Here is a 21,061-nt window from a genome sequence, read left to right as displayed (position 1 = left end):
GAGTGAGATCACAAGTAGGCAGAGAGGCAGGCAGAAAGAGAGAAGGGAGGAAGCAGGCTCCCTGCAGAGCAGATAGCCTGAGGCGGGCTCCATCCCAGAACCCTGGGATCCTGACCTGAGCCGAAGGCGGAGGCTTTAACCCACTGAGCCACCCAGGTGCCCCCCAACTTTTTCTTTAAATCCACTTATTCTTAGGATGCCTGGCTGACTCAGTCGGGAGAGGACACAACTCTTGATCCCGGGGTTATGAGTTCAAGCCCCACACTAGGTAGAGAATACTAAAAAAAGGGAGGGGGGAATGAAAGGAAAAGAAAGACATTTCCCCATTTTGGGGGGCCGAGTTAAGGGTACCTTTAACTTCACTCAGCATTCTTTTTTTTTTTTTTTTCTTAAGATCTTGTTTTTATTTATTTGACAGACAGAGATCTCAAGTAGGCAGAGAAGCAGGCAGAGAGAGAGGAGGAAGCAGGCTCCCGGCTGAGCAGGGAGCCCGATGTGGGATTCGATCTCAGGACCCTGGGATCATGACCCGAGCCGAAGGCGGAGGCTTTAACCCACTGAGCCACCCAGGTGCCCCTTCACTCAGCATTCTAAAGCTTGAACGAAATCCCTTGCTTGCAAAGTTGGGAAGTTTCCCTTCCCTCCACTATGTCGTGTGTTAGGCACTCAAGGAGCTCCACGATTGTAAATTTCAGAACAGACGGTTGGAAGAATAAATGGACATTAAAAAGTCGTACAGGGTCTTGCCACTTGTTATTTAAAGAATTTATAAGTCAAGATAGTTCGAACTGCTACTGAGGGCCCATATGGAAAGACCTGAGGGCCAGAGACGTTTTGGGTTTGCTTGCTAGGCGGAATGTCCGAGTATGTCCGCGCCTCTGCACCGGTCGGGTGTTTGTGAGTCCAGCGTTCCACAGCCTGATGTGCTGACGGCTGATGGACTTCTCATGTGGCACACCCGGGCAGACAAATCTCGAAGCTGGGGACCTGGAGGAAAGAACAAGGTGCAAAGAAACTGAGGGCCGCAGAGAGAAGTTAAGGCAGTGGAAACACCCCCACGAGCCTTGGAGTCAGGGCTGGGTTTAGGGTCTCTGCCCTGGAACTTACTTCTCCCGAGTGTACCTCGGTGTCCCCATCTGTAAAATGGGCTCTTTTGAGGATTGATGAGGAGGTGTGCTTGCCTAATATAGTTGGTCGGCGGCCGAGGAGCTGTATTTAGATGTTGTATGGGAGGAGACACACGGTTGGCTCCGAAGTTCTCAATTCTTTGTAGTGATTGAACAACCTGGCCTCCTTGTGCCTCGGTTTCCCTGAGTATGGAATAAACTCAGGTTGCCCGCATCACAGGGATTCCTAGAAGACTCTCCTGAGCAGCCAAGAGGCTGGTCCCCAGAGAAGTCCTTTGCACACCTGCCTGTGACAGGTGCATGTGCCAAACTTTTGAACAAGGTCAGCCCGGACACAGAGGCCAGCCTTGGTTACCAAGGACAGTGACGTCTTTGTCCTCAGACTGCGGGCGCTTCCTGAGCCTGGTAGTTAAAAAGTCTGTTCTCCCTGCTGAGTCAAGTTCAAAGGTGTAACTTGTGTCCCTGGGGGTATGGAGGAAGGTTGCACGGGCTCTTGGTTTTGGGTTTGCAGGAAACCCCCCACCAGTGTCCCGGGGCAGCTTCGGGTCATGCCTCAAAAGAGCACCATACCTGACAGAGGCCACCATATGAGGCAGGGTTGGGAGGCGAGGTCCCTTTTAGGAAAGGTTATGCATTCACACCTTAGTGTTTTGGAGTGGGGTGGGCTCTCTCTGAACTAGGCGGGTGGCCGGGGCTCTCGTGCCCTGCTAAGCAAGACAACTGTGTCCGCCTACGTTCCTTGACACCTTCAAGCGCTATGTAGGAGAAGGTGGTTCCCCAAGAAAGGGGTAAGTCTGCTTCCAGCCGTTCACATGAGGACTGGTCTTTTGATCAGCACTCTCTGTTTTACTCTTCTGTTTGGGGGAAATTTCAGATGGGGAAGGACTAATCTAAATAAACAGAGGATGATACTAGTAACCAACCGAAGGGGTAGTCAGAGTAAAAATAATCTATGGTTACAGAATGTTCCGGAGGCAGAGCTGTGAGATGCCTGGCTACGGGAAGCATGTACACAGAGGCTAACTATTTACAAAGTGTTTTCACAAACACTGTCTTATCTGAGCCTTACAACCCTGGGAGATGCATTTTCTGACATCAAATCCCATGAACATCCAATCTAAAAAAAAAATTTTTTTTTTCTCCTTTGGAAGAGAAAGATCTCAAAAGGTGCTCTGGGCTACAGAGATGGTCCAGTCAGGCACTGCCAGGTGGGAAGGGCTGAGAGACGGGGTTTTCAGCGTGGTGTGAAATGAGCAGATGTGTGGCTCTCGGCGGGAGGTCACAGAACATTCTGGAGGCAGAGCTGCGGGATGTCTGGCTGGGGGTTGCACTCCCAATAAGGAATCAAACAGAAACACACACCCCTTTCCCCCAGACTATGGCCAAAAGCCTTTGGGGTGTCAGGAGATTTCGGGGTCCGAGGTGGCTCTGTCTCTCATCCATGTCAAAGAGAAAGTGGGGGGGATCTGGGCCCTCTCTGTCTCTTCTCTGTGAGGTCCACTCTCTGCCCACAGGACTGACAGTGGAGCAGGCCTTTCTCTTCCCTCTGTAGCCTTGGGGAAAATGCACTGTGGATCTCATTTAGGATGCTCTGCTTCTGTCCCTAACTCGGCGTCATCTTGCTGTGTGACCTTCGGCCTGTCCCTTGTTGGCACTCTGTTGCACCTGCCAGGCCAACCCCGCCTCCATCTTGTACAACCAGCAAGGAGCAGCCTGGGAGCGATTGCTGACTTGCTAAGTCCCGATCTGGCCTGCCAGAGAAGTGCCACGCAGCTGCGTCGGGGTCGCAGAAACGAGGACTCTATTTTGCGAAACAAACAAACTACAAAGAAGTATGATTGGTTTGGCTATTTGTGGGTCTCTGAGCTGGAAGCCGCAAGGCCTCAGGTCACATCCTCTGTCGCCCTAAATCTCATCGGATGAGCGCCAAGCTTCGCCACAGGGTAGCAATTCTCTCGCTCGGCTGCTTCCCCAGGCTCGGTGTCCTAGCTCGGTGACAGAGAGGACAGAACGGGGTGGGGAGAGCTCCACCCCCAAGGATGCTTCCGCTCAGTCCATGGGACAGAGAGGTGTGTTTAATGCACTCAGAATGCAGATCTAATGTAAGGCTCGTGACTTCAGCCCATCCAGTATTTAATAGGATTCTGGAAAATGGCAGGTACCATGACAAGGAGAAGAAAATGAGTGGATACAGTCCCAGGACCCAAGCGACTCACAATCTGATGAGATCCGATTCTTTTCCAGTCTCATTGAAGGCGGTGTGCCTTAAGTGGAAGTGCCAAGTTCATAGGCATTATAGAAAAAGAACAGGTGACAGGAAAGGCTTCAGGGAAGGCTGCAGAACTTACCAGCTACATCGTCCCTGTTTCCATGTCTGCCCTATGCAGCAGGCTGAGCACTTGCAAGGCAAATCTGCTTTTATATACTGTATCTTCCCACACTCCTGTGCTTAATGTGGTGTCGGAATAAATTACAGAGCTGAATAAATGTTTGCCGAGTTAACAAAGGGATGAATAAATGAACAGACAGAGTGGAGATGGAAAGAAAAATCATTCTGGACAAAGGAAAGCTGGGGACAGGGTTTATAGAAGATCTCAGATGGCAGCGTTTGATGCTTCATTTATTTCTGTCATCAGTGTAGTTTTCGTGCCCAAGTGTGAGTTTTGTGTTTGTGTTGTTTGGAAACGGAACTCTGCCAGCAGCACGAAGAGGGCCCTGGAAGAAGGAAGGCTTTTTTGGCAGCGAAACCAATTAAGGAAAGGGGAACATTCCTTCTCCAGATTGAAATGAGGTATTTCAGAAATGTGTAAGGTCAGATGATAACTTTTGCAGTTCTGGCTTCTCGGCCGGAAGTTTTCCCAGGTTGCGAATGATGCAATGGTATTAGCTCAAGGCCACGGGAAGACTGCCAGAACTCCATCAGGAAATTGTGCCTGTAGGGTGAGCTACATTGTCCATACTTTTCCAGGCTGGAAACTTTGCCAGATGGCCCATGTCAGGAGAATCTGTCATGTTTCGCGAGGCTGTCTTTTACCATCAAATGAGAAGGTGAACTCTTCCAGACGAGGAGGAGAGCCGACATGTCCCTGGGACAGATCGATGACATTCAAGGGGCAAATGCCAGGGTGGGGCGAGCCACTGGAGAATAAGATTCAGAGCCACTGGGCCTCTCACACAGCCTTGATGTTTAATTGACCCTGACTCTTAGTTACATTCAAAGAGATCTTTCAGACCTTATTTCCCGTTGCTGTGTCTGTGGTGGGGAAGAGGTTGGGCTCTGCAGGCTGAAATTTGAGCTAGGACTGTCACCTGCCTCCCAGTGTCTCTCCTGCCATGACCCTCCCCTTAACCTATACCCCCAATCCTCTCAGTGTCACCAACTTCCCATGCTTTCCTTGGGCTGATTCCTGAAAGTGCACTAAGAGCAATGGAGAAGATGTGGCTGTAGGGAGCAGGGACAGTGTCCCCAACTCTGGTTAATCCTGTTGGCTCAGCGTTGGTGCCCAGTCGATGTGAACAGGCCACTGATACCATGTCCTGACCACATCAGCCAGGGGCGGCCCCGTGGTAACTCAGCTGAGAAACCAAAGGAACCAGAGGGTCACTCTGTGGATGCGAGAACTTGGGAATCTTCGGTCTCCATCCCAGGGTACCCATCAAGGCTTCCAGCTACCAAATGAGAGGTGACGATGGATAGGCAAGGATTTACTAGTAAAAATGCCCATTGACCTGGGGCCTCACTCAGGGTGTCTTAGAACACTCTCATAGTACGACTTTCAAGAGAGCCTGAGGAAGAGAGCAGGGGTGCTGCTGTAGACGGGGGAGGCCACATCCTGTCACCCCCACTAGTGTCGTGCCAGCCCATCAGTCCTGCCCTTTGCTCTGTGTTTGCACACACACTGCATCGACGAGGTATCTTTTGAGGAAGGGGGTCTGGTCCTCTTTGCCCTCTCCTCCTACCTGCTGGCTGGGGGCCGAGCTGACGTTGAGATAAGGGCAGGGCAGCAAGACAGAAGGGACCCATGGTCCTGATGATGAGGAATGAGACCACAGGAATCCATATAGCTTAACTCAGGATGCCTGTGTCAACACGGACTATTTATCTAGAGAATTCTTGCCTGGGCAGATAAGTAACCAATAAAGAGCTTCACCATTTGCTTCAGGATACTCATGAAAAAAAAGATCTTCTAACAAAAGGTGGCTCATCTTGGCAAATGACCCCCTCTCAGGAGGATAGTTTGCTCAGCAGGGCAAACGGCTTGTTTATCAGACAACTGTTCCCTTATCAAGACTAGAATCTTTGAGACCTTCTGCTGGTTGTGTCCACCAGGCCTTAACAACTACATCACAAAATGGCCCGGTCCTTCTGAGGTCTCAGCTTTGAGAGGCCTGCCTTGAACACTTAAGCCAAGACCCTTACACCCTGAAATGTACCCCTGACCTCCCCTAGCTGATGGACCAAGAGTGTCTCCGGGCTGACTCTGGTCCAGTGGAGCTCTCCCCTGCTGTTGTTGCTTCAGTCACTTTTGCCTTGGTTTGGTTCATCAACCCGTTATGATGATGGTCCTTTGTGGGAGCTGGCCATTGATATTGGTGATGGAGGCACCATACCAGACTTGGGCTGAGTTCACAGGTGGGGGACATACACTTCTATTTTGTCATGACACTTTTACTTTGGGGGTTCTGGTCACCGACCGCCAACCCTGGTCCCCTCACTTCTCTGCTTGCTCTTCCACACCGTACTCATCGTTATGCCATACTGTACTCATCAGGATCTTCCATACAGTAAGAGCTCTGCGTACATGTGCTAACAAGACAGGGACTGGTCCTTTTCACTGAACTCTGTAGTATGTCCCTCAGTAGACTTTTTTACGGGTTTTGGACACTTGTGCAGTAAGACTGATTTAAAAACAAACATACCATAATTTATACATCTAAACAAGGGTTGTTTCCTTCAAATTAGATTCCTTGGGAGTCTGTTCTTGTAGGATTGATCCTACTATTTCTTGAGACATCTTCAAATACCTCTTTTGTAATTATGTCTTGATTTGCCAGCCTCAGGGGTAAAAAATGCTTTGTTATTGGTGATTACAAACATATACAGATGTGGACACAATCCCACAATGATCAATTACCAACTTAGGACCAGTCTTATTTCATCTGAGCCTTTACTCCCTCTTCTCCCTCCCCTGGGAGGGGAGGTAATCCTGAATAATACATCATTTTGCTCCAAAATATTTCAGCGTGTCCCTAAAAGACAGGGCTTCTTTGAAAAATGTTAGCCATAATATCATATCCCACCTTAAAAATTAGTAATTTTTTAGTATCACTGTATGTTCAAAGTGTTTAAGCTCCCTGGTTTCATAGCACTTCGTGAAAATCAGGATGGAAATCAAGTTCATATACTGCAATAGGCTGATGTCTCAGGTCTGTTTTTTTCTTTAAAAGTTTTAACTGAAGTGTACTATATACGGACAAAAGTGTAGGAGTCCTAAGTGTACAGCTTGGTGATCTCCCAGCCCCTTGTAGGCCCTTCCCCCTTTCCCAACTTTGGAATTTATCTGATAAAGAATATGTCTGTCTTGCAGGCTGACGCTCCGGCAGTTGTTTTCCCTATGGTATCATTTGGCCTGTTCCTCTGTCCTCTGTGTCCTGTACATTGGTGGTTACACCTATAGGCTTATCAGATCCGGTCAGTTTTCACCAAGACCACTTCCTAGGAGCTGCGGTTCACTCCCACCAGGAGGCTCGTCATTCCCGGGATGTCTCTTTTTTGAAAGCATCTTTCGAAGGTGGGTGGGATCTTCACAAACAGGCGAAAGCCGGTCGGAGCTGAGCGCCGCGAGGGGTGTGGGTGCTCCAGCTGGAAAATGATGGTTTGCGAAAAACGAGGCGTGGCCAAGTCGTCAGCGACGTCCTCGACGTTCCCGTGCGGCGGCTCAACTGGCCCCGAAGGAAATCCCGCAGCCGCTCCGGAAATGGGCTGTGCATCCGACGTGCGGCCGCCCAGGGTGACTCATGCGGAGGGCGCAGCGGGGACACCGCCGGGGAACTCGCCGTGGGCGGCAGAGCCAGCCTGGCTGTGCGGCGGCCCTCCCTGGTCCTTCGCCCCTCCGGGACCGCGTCTCCGCGTGCATCACACTCGCGCTTCGGAGCTGCGGCTGGAACGGCGCTGTCCCGCCGGAACGCCGCCCCCCTGGTCTCGGGGGGCCGGCCTGGCCCCACGTCGGCTCCACCGCGGGGTCCGGACGCGTGGACAGGACGACGCTCGGCTCCACCCTGCCCCTCCCGAGCCCGGGCACCCGCCTCGGCGGCCTCACTCGGCGAGAATGTGGTCAGGGCACCGCAGGGGGAGGCCTGCCGCTCCGGAGCAGTGCACAAAAAATGAGGAGGCGCCGGCCAGACCTCGGGGCAGCGCCCTGGCCCCGGCCCCCGGGAAGCCGCAAAACCAGAATGCCGGGCGGGGACCCGGGCCCGCGACCTCCTTTGGCATCTCGCTCCGCCCCTCGCTCTCGCCCCGCCCCGTGACGCAAACAGGGCGGAGCCAGCGGCCTCTAGGGAGACCAGCCGGTGCGTCAGGGCCGGCGCCCGCTCCGAGCTCCTCCCACGCCCGCCGGCCCCCGAGATGGCGCCTGCGCAACGCGGCTCAGCCCGGGTGGTGCCCTCCTTCCCCTCCCCTAGCAACGGTCGTCGCGCCCGCCTCCGTCCGTCGGCCGCGCTCGCGCACGCGCGCTCCTTCCGGCCGCCCGGCCCCGCCCTCCCCGTCACCCGTAACAACCACTCGAGCCTCGCCGCGCCCCTCCCGCGCCGCCCCCCCCCCCCCGCCCCGGTCCACTCCCCGGAACCGGCGGCGGAGCTGCGGCCGCCGGCAGTGGAACGGCGACGGCACTAAGGAGCCGCCAGCATGAGCGCCCCCCGCCGCCCCGCGCCCCGGGCCCGGCCTTTCTGACAGGAGGTAGGCGCGCGTCTCCGCGGCGGGCTCCGAGCGCGCCCCCGGCCCGGCCCCTCCCAGCGCCGCGAGGCTCTCCGCGGCCCCTTTGCTTCCTCGGCCGGGGCTGGAGCGGGCCCCACCGCCCCCGCTGCCCCGGAGGCCCCCACCCTCGCCCCCGCGGTCGCACTCCGGGAGCCCTCCCTGGGGGAAGCGGACTTTGGGGTCCACGCCCGCCCTCGGCTTCCCACCCCCGGGTTGGCCGGAGCTGGGGGCCCGCGGGAGCCGCGGCGCTGGACCCTCCGGACCGGCCCGAGGGCCCGGCCGCCCCTCCGCGTGCGCGCGGCGGACCCCCCGGTTCCGGGCATTGGCTCATTTTTAAGCCCCGATTGTCATGCAATAGAGGCCGCCCTGGTCCGGGATGCCACCCGGCCGCGGTAACTCCGGAGTCCCACGTAGCACGTTTCTCCGGACCCGAGCATCCGAAGCCGGGCGCCGGCAGGAGTTGAGAAGCGCGGGAACTGGCAGGTTCCCCGGCGTAGTCAGTCTGGGTCCTTCCGGGCGGTGGAATCCTGAACGGGTGTCAGAGCGTCTCCACCGAGCGATCTGCTTTTCAAGTCGCCCCCAACCCCCGCATGCCTTTTTACACCCCGTAACCAGCCTCCCCGTCTCCGGGAGATGCCCTGAAGTTAATTTTCCCCATTTCAGAACCGTGCACCAGCCTGCTCCGGTTTGCAGAACGGAATAGAACGCGGTCCCGGCCCATCGGGACCGGCCAGTCCCAGACCCCGTATTCGTGCGGGGCGGAGGGAGGCGCAGGACTCCGGAGTTTGGCTCTGAACGCGGTGATTTCAGAGTTGGACGTTCTTCGAGATTATCTCACCCGAAACCTCATTTTACAGAGGTGAAACCCAGTCCGAAGGAAGTCAAACGACTGCTTTGAGGTCATGGGGAGTAGTTGTGTAGCAGCTTTCAGACTGCCGGGGTTGTCCAACATAACCTGTTCCTGCCGGGAGACGGACGCTGAACAAACACACCGGAGAGTTCCAGACCTGGTGATAGAGATAAGAATCTTCTGAAATAAAATTTACTTCCTTTTTTTTTTAATTACAGCTAGCCTTTGGGCGCCTTGAGGATATTCCGTTTTGTAGGTTCGAATATTCTCTGACCGGATTCAGCATGAAGTGACATCCTTAATGATTATTCTCAGCAGGACAGGTAGGCTCTTTGGATTTAGTTTTTCTTCCTCACTTTTTTTTTTTTAAAAGAAGATTTTATTTATCTTTGACAGGGAGGAGAGATCACAAGTAGGCAGAGAGGCAGGCAGAGAGAGAGAGAGAGAGGAGGAAGCAGGCTCCCTGCTGAGCAGAGAGCCCGATGCGGGACTCAATCCCAGGACCCTGAGATCATGACCTGAGCTGAAGGCAGAGACTTAACCCACTGAGCCACCCAGGTGTCCCTTTTTCCTCACTTTTAAAAAAAGGAAAGTCAAGTCACACAGAGGACTCCAAAAAACGTGTGTTTTTCAGAAAAATACATGTAGACTGGCACCAAAGTGGAAATAGGTTATCTTGTAGGAGGAGTCCTTTCTCTGGGAAGTAGGCAGCATTTAGTGATTATTGACAGTCATCAACGAGGCTGGAGGCTGAGGCTGGAGGTACGCTCAGCCGGAGTGCTTGGTGTTGCTGTCCGTTTGAAGACAGGCCTCTGAAATTGTAGTCTACGCAGTTAAAAAACAGGGATTGACAAGTTTACTTTGAAGCTAGCTTTTGAGGAGTATTCCATAATTTGAGATACTGTAGGATTTTTTTCCCCCATTTTTATTTTTGTGTGTCACCAGACTTAATATCTTGAAGTGCCCTCACTTTTATTTAGCTTCTTGTAGAAGTTGTGGCAGGGGAAAATGATTCAGGAACTAATTATTGGATCGTAACGTTTCAGTGCTGGAAAGAACCGGGATCCTGCACCCAGCCCAGACCCTGGAGAAGCCCCGGGGGGGAGGGGTGGGCAGGCGGAGCAGAGCCGTTTCCCTCGTGATGCTTGGACTCCTTCGCCCTTTCTTACTGTTTTTTCACCTTCTCCTTCCTTGTACAGTCCACGCGTCCTCTTCGGGATTTTGTGTGTCGGGAATTATGTGACCTATTGAGGTCCCTTTCTACAGTTAGACTGTGGTATGATGAGTAAATGCACACGTAATTTTTTCCAGACTTAATCATGGCTTTTTAAATCATATATATTTGTGTTTTGCAGGTGTGAGAGGATTGCTATTGTGTTACAATCATGGTGCAGAAATACCAGTCACCGGTGAGGGTCTATAAACACCCCTTTGAATTAATTATGGCTGTAAGTACTTGACATTTTAATTTAGTCTTTGGCTTTTTTTTTAAGTATTCAAATGGGATGATCTGTAAACAGGTGTTAATTTTATAATTTGTTTTCATTGCTCTGCTGTTACTTACTCTGTTTTTATGCTTATGATCCGTATCTAGAGTTCTTGAAATGTTTTTAAACCGTTAATCTCTAAAAATGAAAACCCGCGTGTTTTGTTTTTTTTTTAAATGCACCTCTGGTTAATATGTGAATTTGAGTTAATTCTCTCTGAAAACACAGAAGTGGGTTTCTGACTAAATACTTCTTCTGGATTTTGCTCTTTTTGTTTGTTCATTGAAGTAGAAAAGGGATGTGGAGATTGGCTTTTCTTCCTTCTGCTGCTTGTTCAGAAGCCTGTTCTGGTTGTCGGAATTCAGTTATATAACAATGAGCACTATGGGATGGGGTTTAATTTGATGATTCTAACGACTCTGCTGAATGAGTTTTTCCCCCTGAAGTCAAGTTCATGTGGGATAGCAGAACTCCACCAACGGGTTAACTCATGTCTTAATTTTCTTTGTTATTCATCTGAAGAGTTTGGCTGAAAATAAGCATTTCACTAGAAGCAAAACAAATTTTTTTCACTCACTTTTAGACTATTCTTGGGTATTCTTTCTTTTCTGTGTTACTGTTAAGGTGTAATACAGCCTAAGTACAGGAAATGCTTTGGTCTTGAATGTAAGGGTAGAAATGCCCAACTGGACCAAGATCAAGATCCAGAACGTACCAGCCCAGCAAGGAGTCCCGCTTGCCCCCACCCTCCCACCTCAGAGTTAGCTGCTGCTCTGACCCGGAACGCCATTGATGAGTGTTGGCTGTTTCTGTTCTATATTTAACTAGAAACTCAGGTGTTTTTGCATCTGGCTGCTTCTGGGCAGCCTCGTTGGTGAGATCTATCCAGAGCAATATAGTTCTGAAAAATAACCCCCAAAACGCAAGCCCTCGCAAGGATTTAGATTTAGAGAATTTTTAAAAACTGAGACGTAATTTACATGCAGTGAAATGGTCACGTTAGGTGACCAGTTTGATCAGTTTTGATGGCCGAGTGACCCACACCTCTGTCAGGATATAGCACCTTTCCACCCATTACCTCGGAAAGTTCCCTTGTGCCTTTTCTCGGTCTGTGTGAGGTTTTTTTGGGGGGGTTTCTTTTGGCATGGGGGTGGAGTTTTTAGTTCTGCATTTCCTTTCTTTTTTCCTTGAAGATTTCATTTTTTACATAATCTCTACACCCTGTGCGGGGCTCGAACTCACAACCCCGAGATCAAGCGTCCTGTGTTTAACTGATGGAGCCAGCCAGGCGCCTCCGCGTTTCCCTTAAATACTAGGACTGTTCAGTATTTTCTGTGACTGGCTTATCGGAAAGGCTTGTTTCCTGTTTGCATGTTGTGCGTGCTGCTTTGGCTTTTGGTCATATGCAGCAAAGACCCACTCCAGAGAGCCTGAGAAGGGGTATTGTTCGTGGGAACACATGGGGTGTGATAGGGTGATGGGAATCGCACGGAAATGCAGGAATGCAAACTGGCTGGGCAGAGCTCCAAGAACCCTGCCTTGGAAGGTGGTTCCTGGCAGCTCTGGGCACCTCGGCTGCACTTGTCCCTGCAACTTCACCCCGCGGGACTCGGCCTTGCTCTATAGTGGGGAGCCTCTCTTCTTCTCCTGCCAGTCGGCTGCTTGGCCCACTCCTGGTTTTCCCTCCCCTGTGCTTCAGCTCTTCTGTCCTTTTAGCTATTCAGAGCCCCTCCAGCTCTAGCTCGGCCTGGTCGCAAGTTCTCGAACACTGCATTCTTTCAGTTTCTAAGTGACCGAGTCTTGTCATGTTTCCCAGTTCAGATTCTAGAGAGGCTTGATCTGGGCATCCCCCCTACCCCGGAGTGAGGCTGTAGGTTATTGGCCAGCCTGTGGGTTATTCGCCCGGGGTGGTGGCAGAAGCTGGTGGAGTTGGGGGAGAGGTGTGGGGAGCAGCGGGGGCCCAGTGGCCCCGGTGAGGCTGTGAACTGCTCCAGGGGCTGGGCTGGGCCAGGTCCACAGGGGGCACAGGAGCCAGGAGTAGTGCATTCTGTTTTGTAAAACTTTCAGGAGATCTTTTTTTTTTTTTTTCATTTTTTTGAAGATTTTATTTATTTATTCGACAGAGAGAGATCACAAGTAGGCAGAGAGTCAGGCAGAGAGACAGAGGAGGAAGCAGGCTCCCACCAAGGCGAGAGCCTGATGGTGGATCGATCCCATGACACTGGGATTACGACTTGAGCCTAAGGCAGAGGCTTTAACACTCTGAGCCACCCAAGCGCCCCAAAACTTTCAGTAGATCTTAAAAGCTCAGTGTAACCCTGACTGTGGGAGGCAAAGTTTTTTTTGTCTCTTCTGCAGACATTAGATTCATAAAGAGGAGTTTCAACTGTCTAATGATCAACTTCCTTATTTTCCTTACTTGACTATTTTCAAAATGGTGACGTTTGTCCTGCCCATTTTATGCGTGGATTTACGGGAGAATTTGAAATTGAAGTTCTGAACCATCCCCATAGGCTTTTAAAATTAACTCATTTTTTAATTGCTTTTGTTTTGAGGCAAGTAGTCATTTTCTTTTGGGTTGTGGAAAATATTTTATAATCTGAAAATGAAATATATTCTCCTTCCGGAATTAGACAGGAGCTAGAATGTTTTAAGTCCTTAGTGATTTTTGTATGGTGTCATTGGCCTCTTTTTGGACTGGAATTGTATGTCATAAAATTTTCTTTATTTACCTTGCTTTATTATTATTTTTTCAGTGAGGAGGAACAGTAGTATAATAGATTTAGTCTGGAAATATTCTGTGCAGTTCTTCAGGGTGGAGAGAGACAGTTCAAGCAGGAACAAAAAAAATTTTTTTTTTTAAAAGATTTTATTTTTAAGTAAGCTTAAATATACTTAAAGCTTAAACATACCCAGTGTGGGGCTCGAACCTTCAACCCAGAGATCCAAGAGTCCCATGCCCTTCTGACTGAGCCAGATGCCCCTCCAGGGAAGGGGATTTGAGAGAGCACCACAGTGAGGGCTGGGTAGTGGTGGGAGTGCTGGGCAGGTGGTCGGCCTGGGGAATGGATTTGAGCCTCCAAAGTCTGGCTTTGGGAGGCCAGAGGAGACTGTTGGGGAAAATGCCAGTTAGTTGACCCATGGCCTTGGCTGTCAGCAGGGAGAGTGACTAAGTTCCGTATTGCCAGAAAATGGCTTAGGTGGAAATTGCCCAGTGTAACTAGCGATAGGGGGGCCTCCTATTTGTTAATTGCATTTGATTGATTTAATGAAAAATTTTTCTTTTGGGATCAGTGTACCCGTAGCGTGAAGAAATCATGTTGATGTTTTCACTGACTCTTTTTTTTTTTTTTTTTTTTTTAAAGATTTTATTTAGTTATTTGACAGGCAGAGATCACAAGTAGGCAGAGAGGCAGGCAGAGAGAGGAGAGGAAGCAGGCTCCCCGCAGAGCAGAGAGCCCGATGTGGGGCTCGATCCTGGAACACTGAGATCATGACCTGAGCCGAAGGCAGAGGCTTTAACCCACTGAGCCACCCAGGCGCCCCATGTTTTCACTGACTCTTGAGTTAGATGGCAAACAAGCAGGATGGAGGGTAGTTTCCCCCCCGGGCCCTTAGGGCATTTTAAGGGCTTGCTTTTGTGAGACGTTTGCCCAGAAACAACATGTTAGTGCTTTAGTGAGTGGAGAAATGGCCTGAGAGCCCCTGTCTCACCTTGGAGGGTGAGGAGCCCAAGGCACACGTAGTGGCCGAGATCTGCTCCTGAGTCCGTCGTCCGGCAGCCTGCAGGGGCTTCGGAAGGTTCGCCTTCCCCAGCCTGCCTCTGGCTTGTCCAGTCTCTTCCTGGACTGCTGGGAGGCATAGTGAATCCCTGAAGGACAATGAAGATTTGGGGCCTCACCCGGGCAGAGTGAGGGGATCCCACAGAGCAGGAGCTTAGCATGGCAGGGAGGACTCTCATGCACTCACAGGTGAGTTTCATGTTGACATTTCTGGGGGAAAACACAGCTTTTTTTGTTTTTATTGGGGTTTTTTTGTTTGTTTGTTTTTAATATTTTATTTATTTATTTTACAGACAGATCACCAGTGGGCAGAGAGGCAGGGAGAGAGAGAGAGGAGGAAACAGGCTCCCTTCTAAGCAGAGAGCCCGATGCGGGGCTCCATCCCAGGACCCTGGGATCATGACCTGAGCCGAAGGCAGAGGCTTTAATCCACTGAGCCACCCAGGCGCCCCTTTGTTTTGTTTTGTTTTGTTTTTTAAAGATTTTATTTATTTATTTGACAGAGAGAGATCACAAGTAGGCAGAGAGGCAGATTGAGAGAGAGAGAGGAGGAAGCACGGGACTCGATCCCAGGACCCTGAGATCATGACCTGAGTTGAAGGCAGAGGCTTAACCCACTGAGCCACCCAGGTGCCCCGGAAAACACAGTTTTGAAACAAAACATTTTCAAGCACAGCTTTCCTCCTCTGATGTTGCAGGCCTCTTACTGCCAACTCGGGAGGGGTGAAGGAGCTGGGAGCAGGTGGAAGAGGGTGTGGGAGGGTGGCTGGGAGAGGGCCCCGCACCTCTGGGTTGCTGGGAAAAGGCCTGCCCTCTGTCTTTCGTGGCCCAGGGAGCTCGGCGCCAGCGCGCACAAGTGGAGTGAGGACGGCCCCTTATCCCTGTCGGCCCCAGGCCCCAGGACAGCTATTGTTCTGCCCTGGTGGAGCCCGTCCCCCATGCCAGCACGGTGTGCCCGGGGCTCCGCTTTCAGGAGCACCAGCCGCCTTCCAGGGTCCCCTGTCCCCTGCCATCTGTGGCCTGGCAGACACAGCCTCCGATTGTGTTCTCGGGTCCCGCATTTCTGTCCCTTTGTCTCCTGCTTGTTCCATCGTGTATGCCTTCAGGTCACCCCGTGTTCTCCTGCCAGACGCTGTGTCCACTTGGCAGTCCCGTTTGAGTGACCTCTTACTGTCTCACCTGCTGTAAAGTCCCGTGCTCTTCCTCGAGGCCAACCTGCCCTCCTTTCTCTGCTTAACCTTACTTCACAAACATGGATTTTTAAATACGGCCCGTGCTGTTCCGGCTGCCTCACGGTGTTCTTCCGGCCCGCGCACCCTCTTGACAGTTCCCTCCTCCCCTTCCCTGCCTGCTTCTCCCCATCTCGCTTGTGTGAGTTCCGGTCCTGCTGACCTCGCCCACCTCCCCGGCCTCTGAGGAGTGGCCCGGGCCTCTCTCCTGTTCTTCCCACGTCTTGTCATCGGGCTCGTCGGGGTCAGCTGCTTCCCCTGCTCCCCGGGGTTTGCTGTTGACTGGCACCTCACTGGTAGCTCGAGTGACGCACTTTTGTAGGTTGAACAAACAGAAAAGGCGTTTGCCGGTGAGCGGTGAGCAGTCGCCACTGAGTGTCCCACCCCCACTCCATTTGCTCGGGCTCTTTTCTCTCGTGTTTTTGTTTGTTTCATCCTTGGTGTTTTTAGCCCCTTTCCCTGGGCGTCTCCTGGCTTCCCGCTGAGACTAGATGATGAGAGACATTTGCTGTGAGTTGGGTTCCCATCTAGTCCTGCCACAGACCAGCTCGGGGCCCAGTAACTAGGCCGGTTACCTGGTGTCGGGCTGTGGTGCCGAGGAATTGGCCCCCAGAAAGGAGAGTAGGGAAGACAGGGCCTAGCGATTCCCACGCCTCCTCTCTTCCCTACCTCCAGATGCGAAGTGAAATGAATCCGTAAGTAAATGACTTCTCTGAATGTGTATATTTCTTTTATTTTTAAGATTTCTTTTAGATTAAACAGGAATTCCTACTTATATTTAGACTTTATTCTGTCCATTCAAATTTCCTGTATCAAAACAGCAGGGGATGCCTGGGGACCCCAGGTAGACTTGTATGGGCAGCTACAGTGAGAAGAGCCCCACGTTGAGTTGAACCGAGGCTGGTCTTTTTGGGGTGAGAGCGAGGTGTGTAGAAATCCTAGAAATGGAGCGCTTCCTGGGGAGGTGGCCCGCCACACGAGCCACCCCACTTCCGTCATTGCTCAGGTTGGCTGGGGCGGAGGGGTACAAGTTCGCTGGAACCAGACTTGCTTTGTCCTTGCAGCCTTGCAGCTGTTCCTGGCAGCCGCCTGCCTCCTGAAGCCCTGTGCATCCTCCTGAAGAAATTTTGAGCCACCTGTCCCACTTTCACCATTTCTCCCTCTGACCTGAATCAGGTCAGGGTCAGGTCAGGGCTTTGAGCGGCATTTTAGATTTAAGTGTCATCGGCCCTTCTCTCGTTGTTGTTGTTGTTGTTGTTTAAGGATTTTATTTATTTATTTGACAGACAGAGATCACAAGTAGGCAGGGAGGCAGGCAGAGACAGAGGAGGAAGCAGGTTCCCTGCTGAGCAGAGAGCCCGATGCGGCGCTCGATCCCAGGATCCTGAGATCATGATCTGAGCCGAAGGCAGAGGCTTTAACCCACTGAGCCACCCGGGTGCCTCTCATTGTTCTTCGTGAAGCACATCTTCTTCCTCTCATCCTAGATTTCATCCCTGGGCCTTTCAGCATCCCTGACTCTGGTTTCCCATTTTCTCATGGTGACACTGAAATACGTGCTCTCATTGATCCGGGCGGGGTTGTATCTTCAGGCAGCCTGATGGGCAGTGGGCTTTGTTTTTACTCCGAGGTGAATAATCAGTGTCCTGTATTTTGGGTAGCTGACTTTCAGCAATTTATTCAAGTCCAGGAGTGGAGGGAAATGATCCAGTTTCCTTGATGGCGTATTAAGGTCAGTTTTCAGTGGGGAGATATTGGAGTCTTCTCATTTATAGGCTGTTGGAGTGCCATAGTGTGAGTCCTGTTGCATTTAATACAAGCTGGGGTGTAATTAGTCAGTCTCACTTAGTTTTGGAAATGGACAATTATAGTACACTTTCATTACATGCTACTTTGTATAGAACTAGGCATTTTTCCTTCTCTTACACCCACTTGCCGACACATTATGCATTCCAGATTATTTTTAATGTGCTAGGGTGAAGATAGTTGTGGTTCGGTAGGAAATATCCTAAGGAGAAATAAAGCAGGATCTGACTCAGCTCCTTGCCTCTTTGATTTACCTGTTTTCGTGAAAACACAAAATACCAGACAAAAACCCCGAAACCTATTATGGACATTTTCAAGCATATCTGAGTAGAGAGGATGGAGTGTCCAGTTAGTGCCACGGGCCCATGACCCCGTGCCAGCGGGAACAGCACTTTGCCCTGACTATGGTATCATCTGTGCCCCCCCCTTTCTTTGCCTGGTGTGTTTCAGGTAGATTTCAGACATCTTGTGAACTCATCGCTAACTCCTGAAGCATGTGTCTCTAACCAATAAGAACCTTTTTCTTTTGTAAACACGATTACCATGTCCTCATGATATTTAACGAAAACACTGTGTTCAGAGTTACCTTGACTGTCTGGGACGATGTCTTTTCAGAAATTGTTTGGCTCCTGCTCCAGGTCAGCCATCACTCTTGGTTTCTGCATCTTCACTCTCCACGCTTCTCCCACATTCTCCCTTCCCTTTGTTTCCGTTCATGCCCTCACTCTGTAAGAGAAACTGGGTCATCGTCCAGTCCGTCCCCCTGACCTTTGGCTGACTTAATTGTTCGCGGTAGCGGATAGGAGCAGATGGAGCCTCGAATCAGGTCAGCGACTCGTAGCAGCTCCGGCTGAAATGCTTGGTGATGGCGATCGGCCTTACTGATTCAGTGGTGAAAACCTGCTGCTCCTCTTTGGCCCCAGGGACCCTCTTCAAGAATGTGGAATTGCAAATAAGATGCAGAATATTCTTTCCCATTAAACTGGGTCTATCCATAGTTACTTTTTAACCTACTTCATTGGTTCTAATTTTTCACACAGAAAGCACTTGAAAGGAGTTCATCTCCTGGCAGGTCTGACTGAGAGCAGAGGGTGCTGGTGGAGGCCTGGCTGGGGGCTAGTGAGGTCGGGGTGGAGGGGGCGTGTCTGAGGGAAACAGTCTTGTGTAGTTCTCGGTGACTTACATGTTGAAACCGAGACCATGTGCCGCATTCAGATTCTTTTGCTGGGTCCAATCCGATGTTAGGTGAACTGGCCTTTTTAAAAAAAAAAAAAATGAAAAGTTTATGTATATATCATTATTACTCTCTATAAGGTAACTGTTTTATGTGTCTTGATGCGTGCTGAATTCCTTTTCCATTCAGAAATCTTGCCATCTGTTGCACGGCCCTCTTGCGTGTTTCCACACCGGCAATGTTCAGAGCACAGTTGGAGTTGCTGATAAGCACGCGGTGTGTCAGTGTCTTGAATATTTTTTTTGTAAAGATTTTATTTGTTTATTTGACAGAGATAGAGATCACAAGTAGGCAGAGAGACCGGCAAAGAGAGAGGGGAAGCAGGTTCCCTGCTGAGCAGAGAGCCTGATGCAGGGCTTGATCCCAGGACCCTGGTATCATGACCTGAGCCGAAGGCAGAGGCTTAACCCACTGAGCCACCCAAGTGCCCCAGTATCTTGGGTATTTGATTAGAGGCTGCATGTGGGACTCTCCGGCCTGCGCCTCTGACCCATCTCGCCTCTCTCTCCCTATTTCCATGCCTTTCTAGGGGCAAACAGACGACTCCTCTGATGATACTTGTTTTGCTATTTGGGGACCACCAGTTATATATTTCGTGTTTTCTGGGCCTCGTAAACATCATGGTGTTTTAATTGGTAGTTAATGCTGTCTTAGAACCATCCAGTTCCCTCTCACCTGAGCAGCCTCAGTTAAACCCATAGCTTCAGCTGTTACTTTATAAACAGAAGCTCTCAAAGTTTATCTTCAGCCTAGACTCCCACTCAGGAGCTTCCAGATTCCCAGCCAGCTGCCTGCTAGGACATCTCCATTTGACTACAGACAAATTTAGTGTCTCTGAAACAGAATCCACTCCCTCCTCCTGCCTGTGCAAAGAACACAGCCTAACAGAAAACAAATACACAAAAAAACAAACCAAAAAAACCCCAGTAAAATGCTACTCGGAAGCTCTGCCTTTTCCTGTGATCTGCTTCTGACGAGTGCCACTGCCACGTGGCCTGCTCTGCCCTCAGACCAGAAACCTCAGGCGTCCCTGGCTGCCTTCCCGGCTCACGCTTCAGGCTCAGCGCTGACCAGACCCTCCCTGTTCAGAATGTCTCCTGAACCTTTCGTCTTTCTTTTTCTCCCTCCCTCCCACCCTTTGTTTTTTTAAAGTTTTATTTATTTAAGTCCTCTTTACACCCCAGGTGGGGCTTGAACTCACGACCCCGAGGTCAGGGTCAGGAGTCACGCGTGCTGGCTCCTCGGACCCAGCCAGCCAGCCACCCCACCCGAACTGTTTCTGAATCGGCCCGTCTCCAGTTATGTGGGCTCCTCTCCGACGACAGTTCCTGGCGTCCTCAGGGCCTCTGGACTCGCACTCCTGACCCCAGCTCACGCACCTGCTCTTTGCCTGGGCTGCCGCCAGGGGCTCTGATTGCAAACCCGAGCATGTTCCGTGCTGGAGTTCTGAAGTGTCTGCCCCGCACCTTCGAAGCAAGGCTGCAGTTGGTACCCAGCCTGGTGCCCGGGGCCCTTCCCCGTCTCCTCCTGCCTCTCTCCCCAGCCTCACCTCCCCGCAGGAGCCCCCCACGGCTGCCGCAGGGCCAGCTCTGTCGGACCAGTTGGAGTTCGGTCAGCGTGCTGCTATTGCCCGCGGCCTCTGGGCCTTTCTGTGAACTGCCCGGGGGTGTCCCCCTCGCTCTTTCCCACCTGGTGGGCTCTAGCTGGTCGGACTCACTTCTTCCAGGTGGGATTCCCTCTCTTTGCTCTCATGGGCTGCTGTCACCTCACCGGTCTCTCTACCTGCAGCTTGTAACGCCAGCGTGGAGGGAGCTCTCTGAAGCAGACTTGTCTGAAGAATCAGGCTTGGATCCGCGCTTGTGTTCCTGTGATCCTTCTGCTTCTGGTAGTGAACATTTTGATGGAAGGTCACATTGGGTCATATTCTTTTGGTTGGACGTATTTACTATTTATACTCGAATTATGTTTTGAAGGAATTTGACTCAGATCACAATTTGTGGGTAAAACAGCGTCCATATTCAGTGAAGTTTACAATCGCTATAGTTGACTAAAAAATGTGTCCTGGTTTCTGTATCATTTGGGGTTTTGAGTGACTTTTCTCCCATAGTGATGAATACCAAATATAAAAGAATTTCATTTCTCTGGTTCTCCTATAGAACATAAAATTCACTTAAAAATTATTGACTCTGGGGCACCTGGGTGGCTCAGGATTAAGCTTCTGCCTTCGGCTTGGGTCATGATTTCAGAGTCCTGGGATCAAGCCCTGCATTGGGCTCTCTGCTCAGCGGGGAGCCTGCTTCTTCCTCTCTCTCTGCCTGCCTCTCTGCCTACTTGTGATCGCTGTCTATCAAATAAATAAATAAAATCTTTAAAAAAAAATTATTGACTCTGGGGTGCCTGGGTGGCTCAGTGGATTAAGCCTCTGCTTTCGGCTTGGGTCATGATTTCAGGCTCCTGAGATGGAGCCCCGCATCGGGCTCTTTGCTCGGCAGGGAGCCTGCTTCCTTTCTCTCTGCCTCACTCTCTGCCTGCTTGTGATCTTTCTCTGTGTCAAATAAATAGATACAATCCTT

The 21,061-nt window shown here is 51.0% G+C and overlaps 1 protein-coding gene across 5 annotated transcripts in view; it reads left to right on the top strand.

Annotated features, from left to right (window-relative positions):
* Nucleotides 1-7,924: 7,924 nt before the first annotated feature.
* The window catches only part of SEC14L1 (SEC14 like lipid binding 1), a 72,894-nt gene continuing 59,757 nt past the window's right edge, over nucleotides 7,925-21,061 (top strand). For 2 of the 5 annotated variants that reach the window (XM_059150284.1, XM_059150287.1), the window contains exons 1-3: nucleotides 7,926-8,082; nucleotides 9,169-9,273; nucleotides 10,306-10,398. In XM_059150284.1, coding sequence (XP_059006267.1) covers nucleotides 10,336-10,398 — 63 coding nt within the window. In that variant the 5' untranslated portion in view covers nucleotides 7,926-8,082; nucleotides 9,169-9,273; nucleotides 10,306-10,335. Of the gene's footprint in view, nucleotides 8,083-8,435; nucleotides 8,960-9,168; nucleotides 9,274-10,149; nucleotides 10,225-10,305; nucleotides 10,399-21,061 lie in introns of those variants that run through there. The other 3 variants (XM_059150286.1, XM_059150288.1, XM_059150285.1) reach the window with 3 other exon arrangements.

Source organism: Mustela lutreola, chromosome 15 (genome assembly GCF_030435805.1).
Source record: "Mustela lutreola isolate mMusLut2 chromosome 15, mMusLut2.pri, whole genome shotgun sequence".
In the NCBI taxonomy this organism is placed as follows: Eukaryota; Metazoa; Chordata; class Mammalia; order Carnivora; family Mustelidae; genus Mustela; species Mustela lutreola.
The sequence above is the reverse complement of the archived record's forward strand: the minus strand, read 5'-3'. Positions and strand labels throughout refer to the sequence as shown.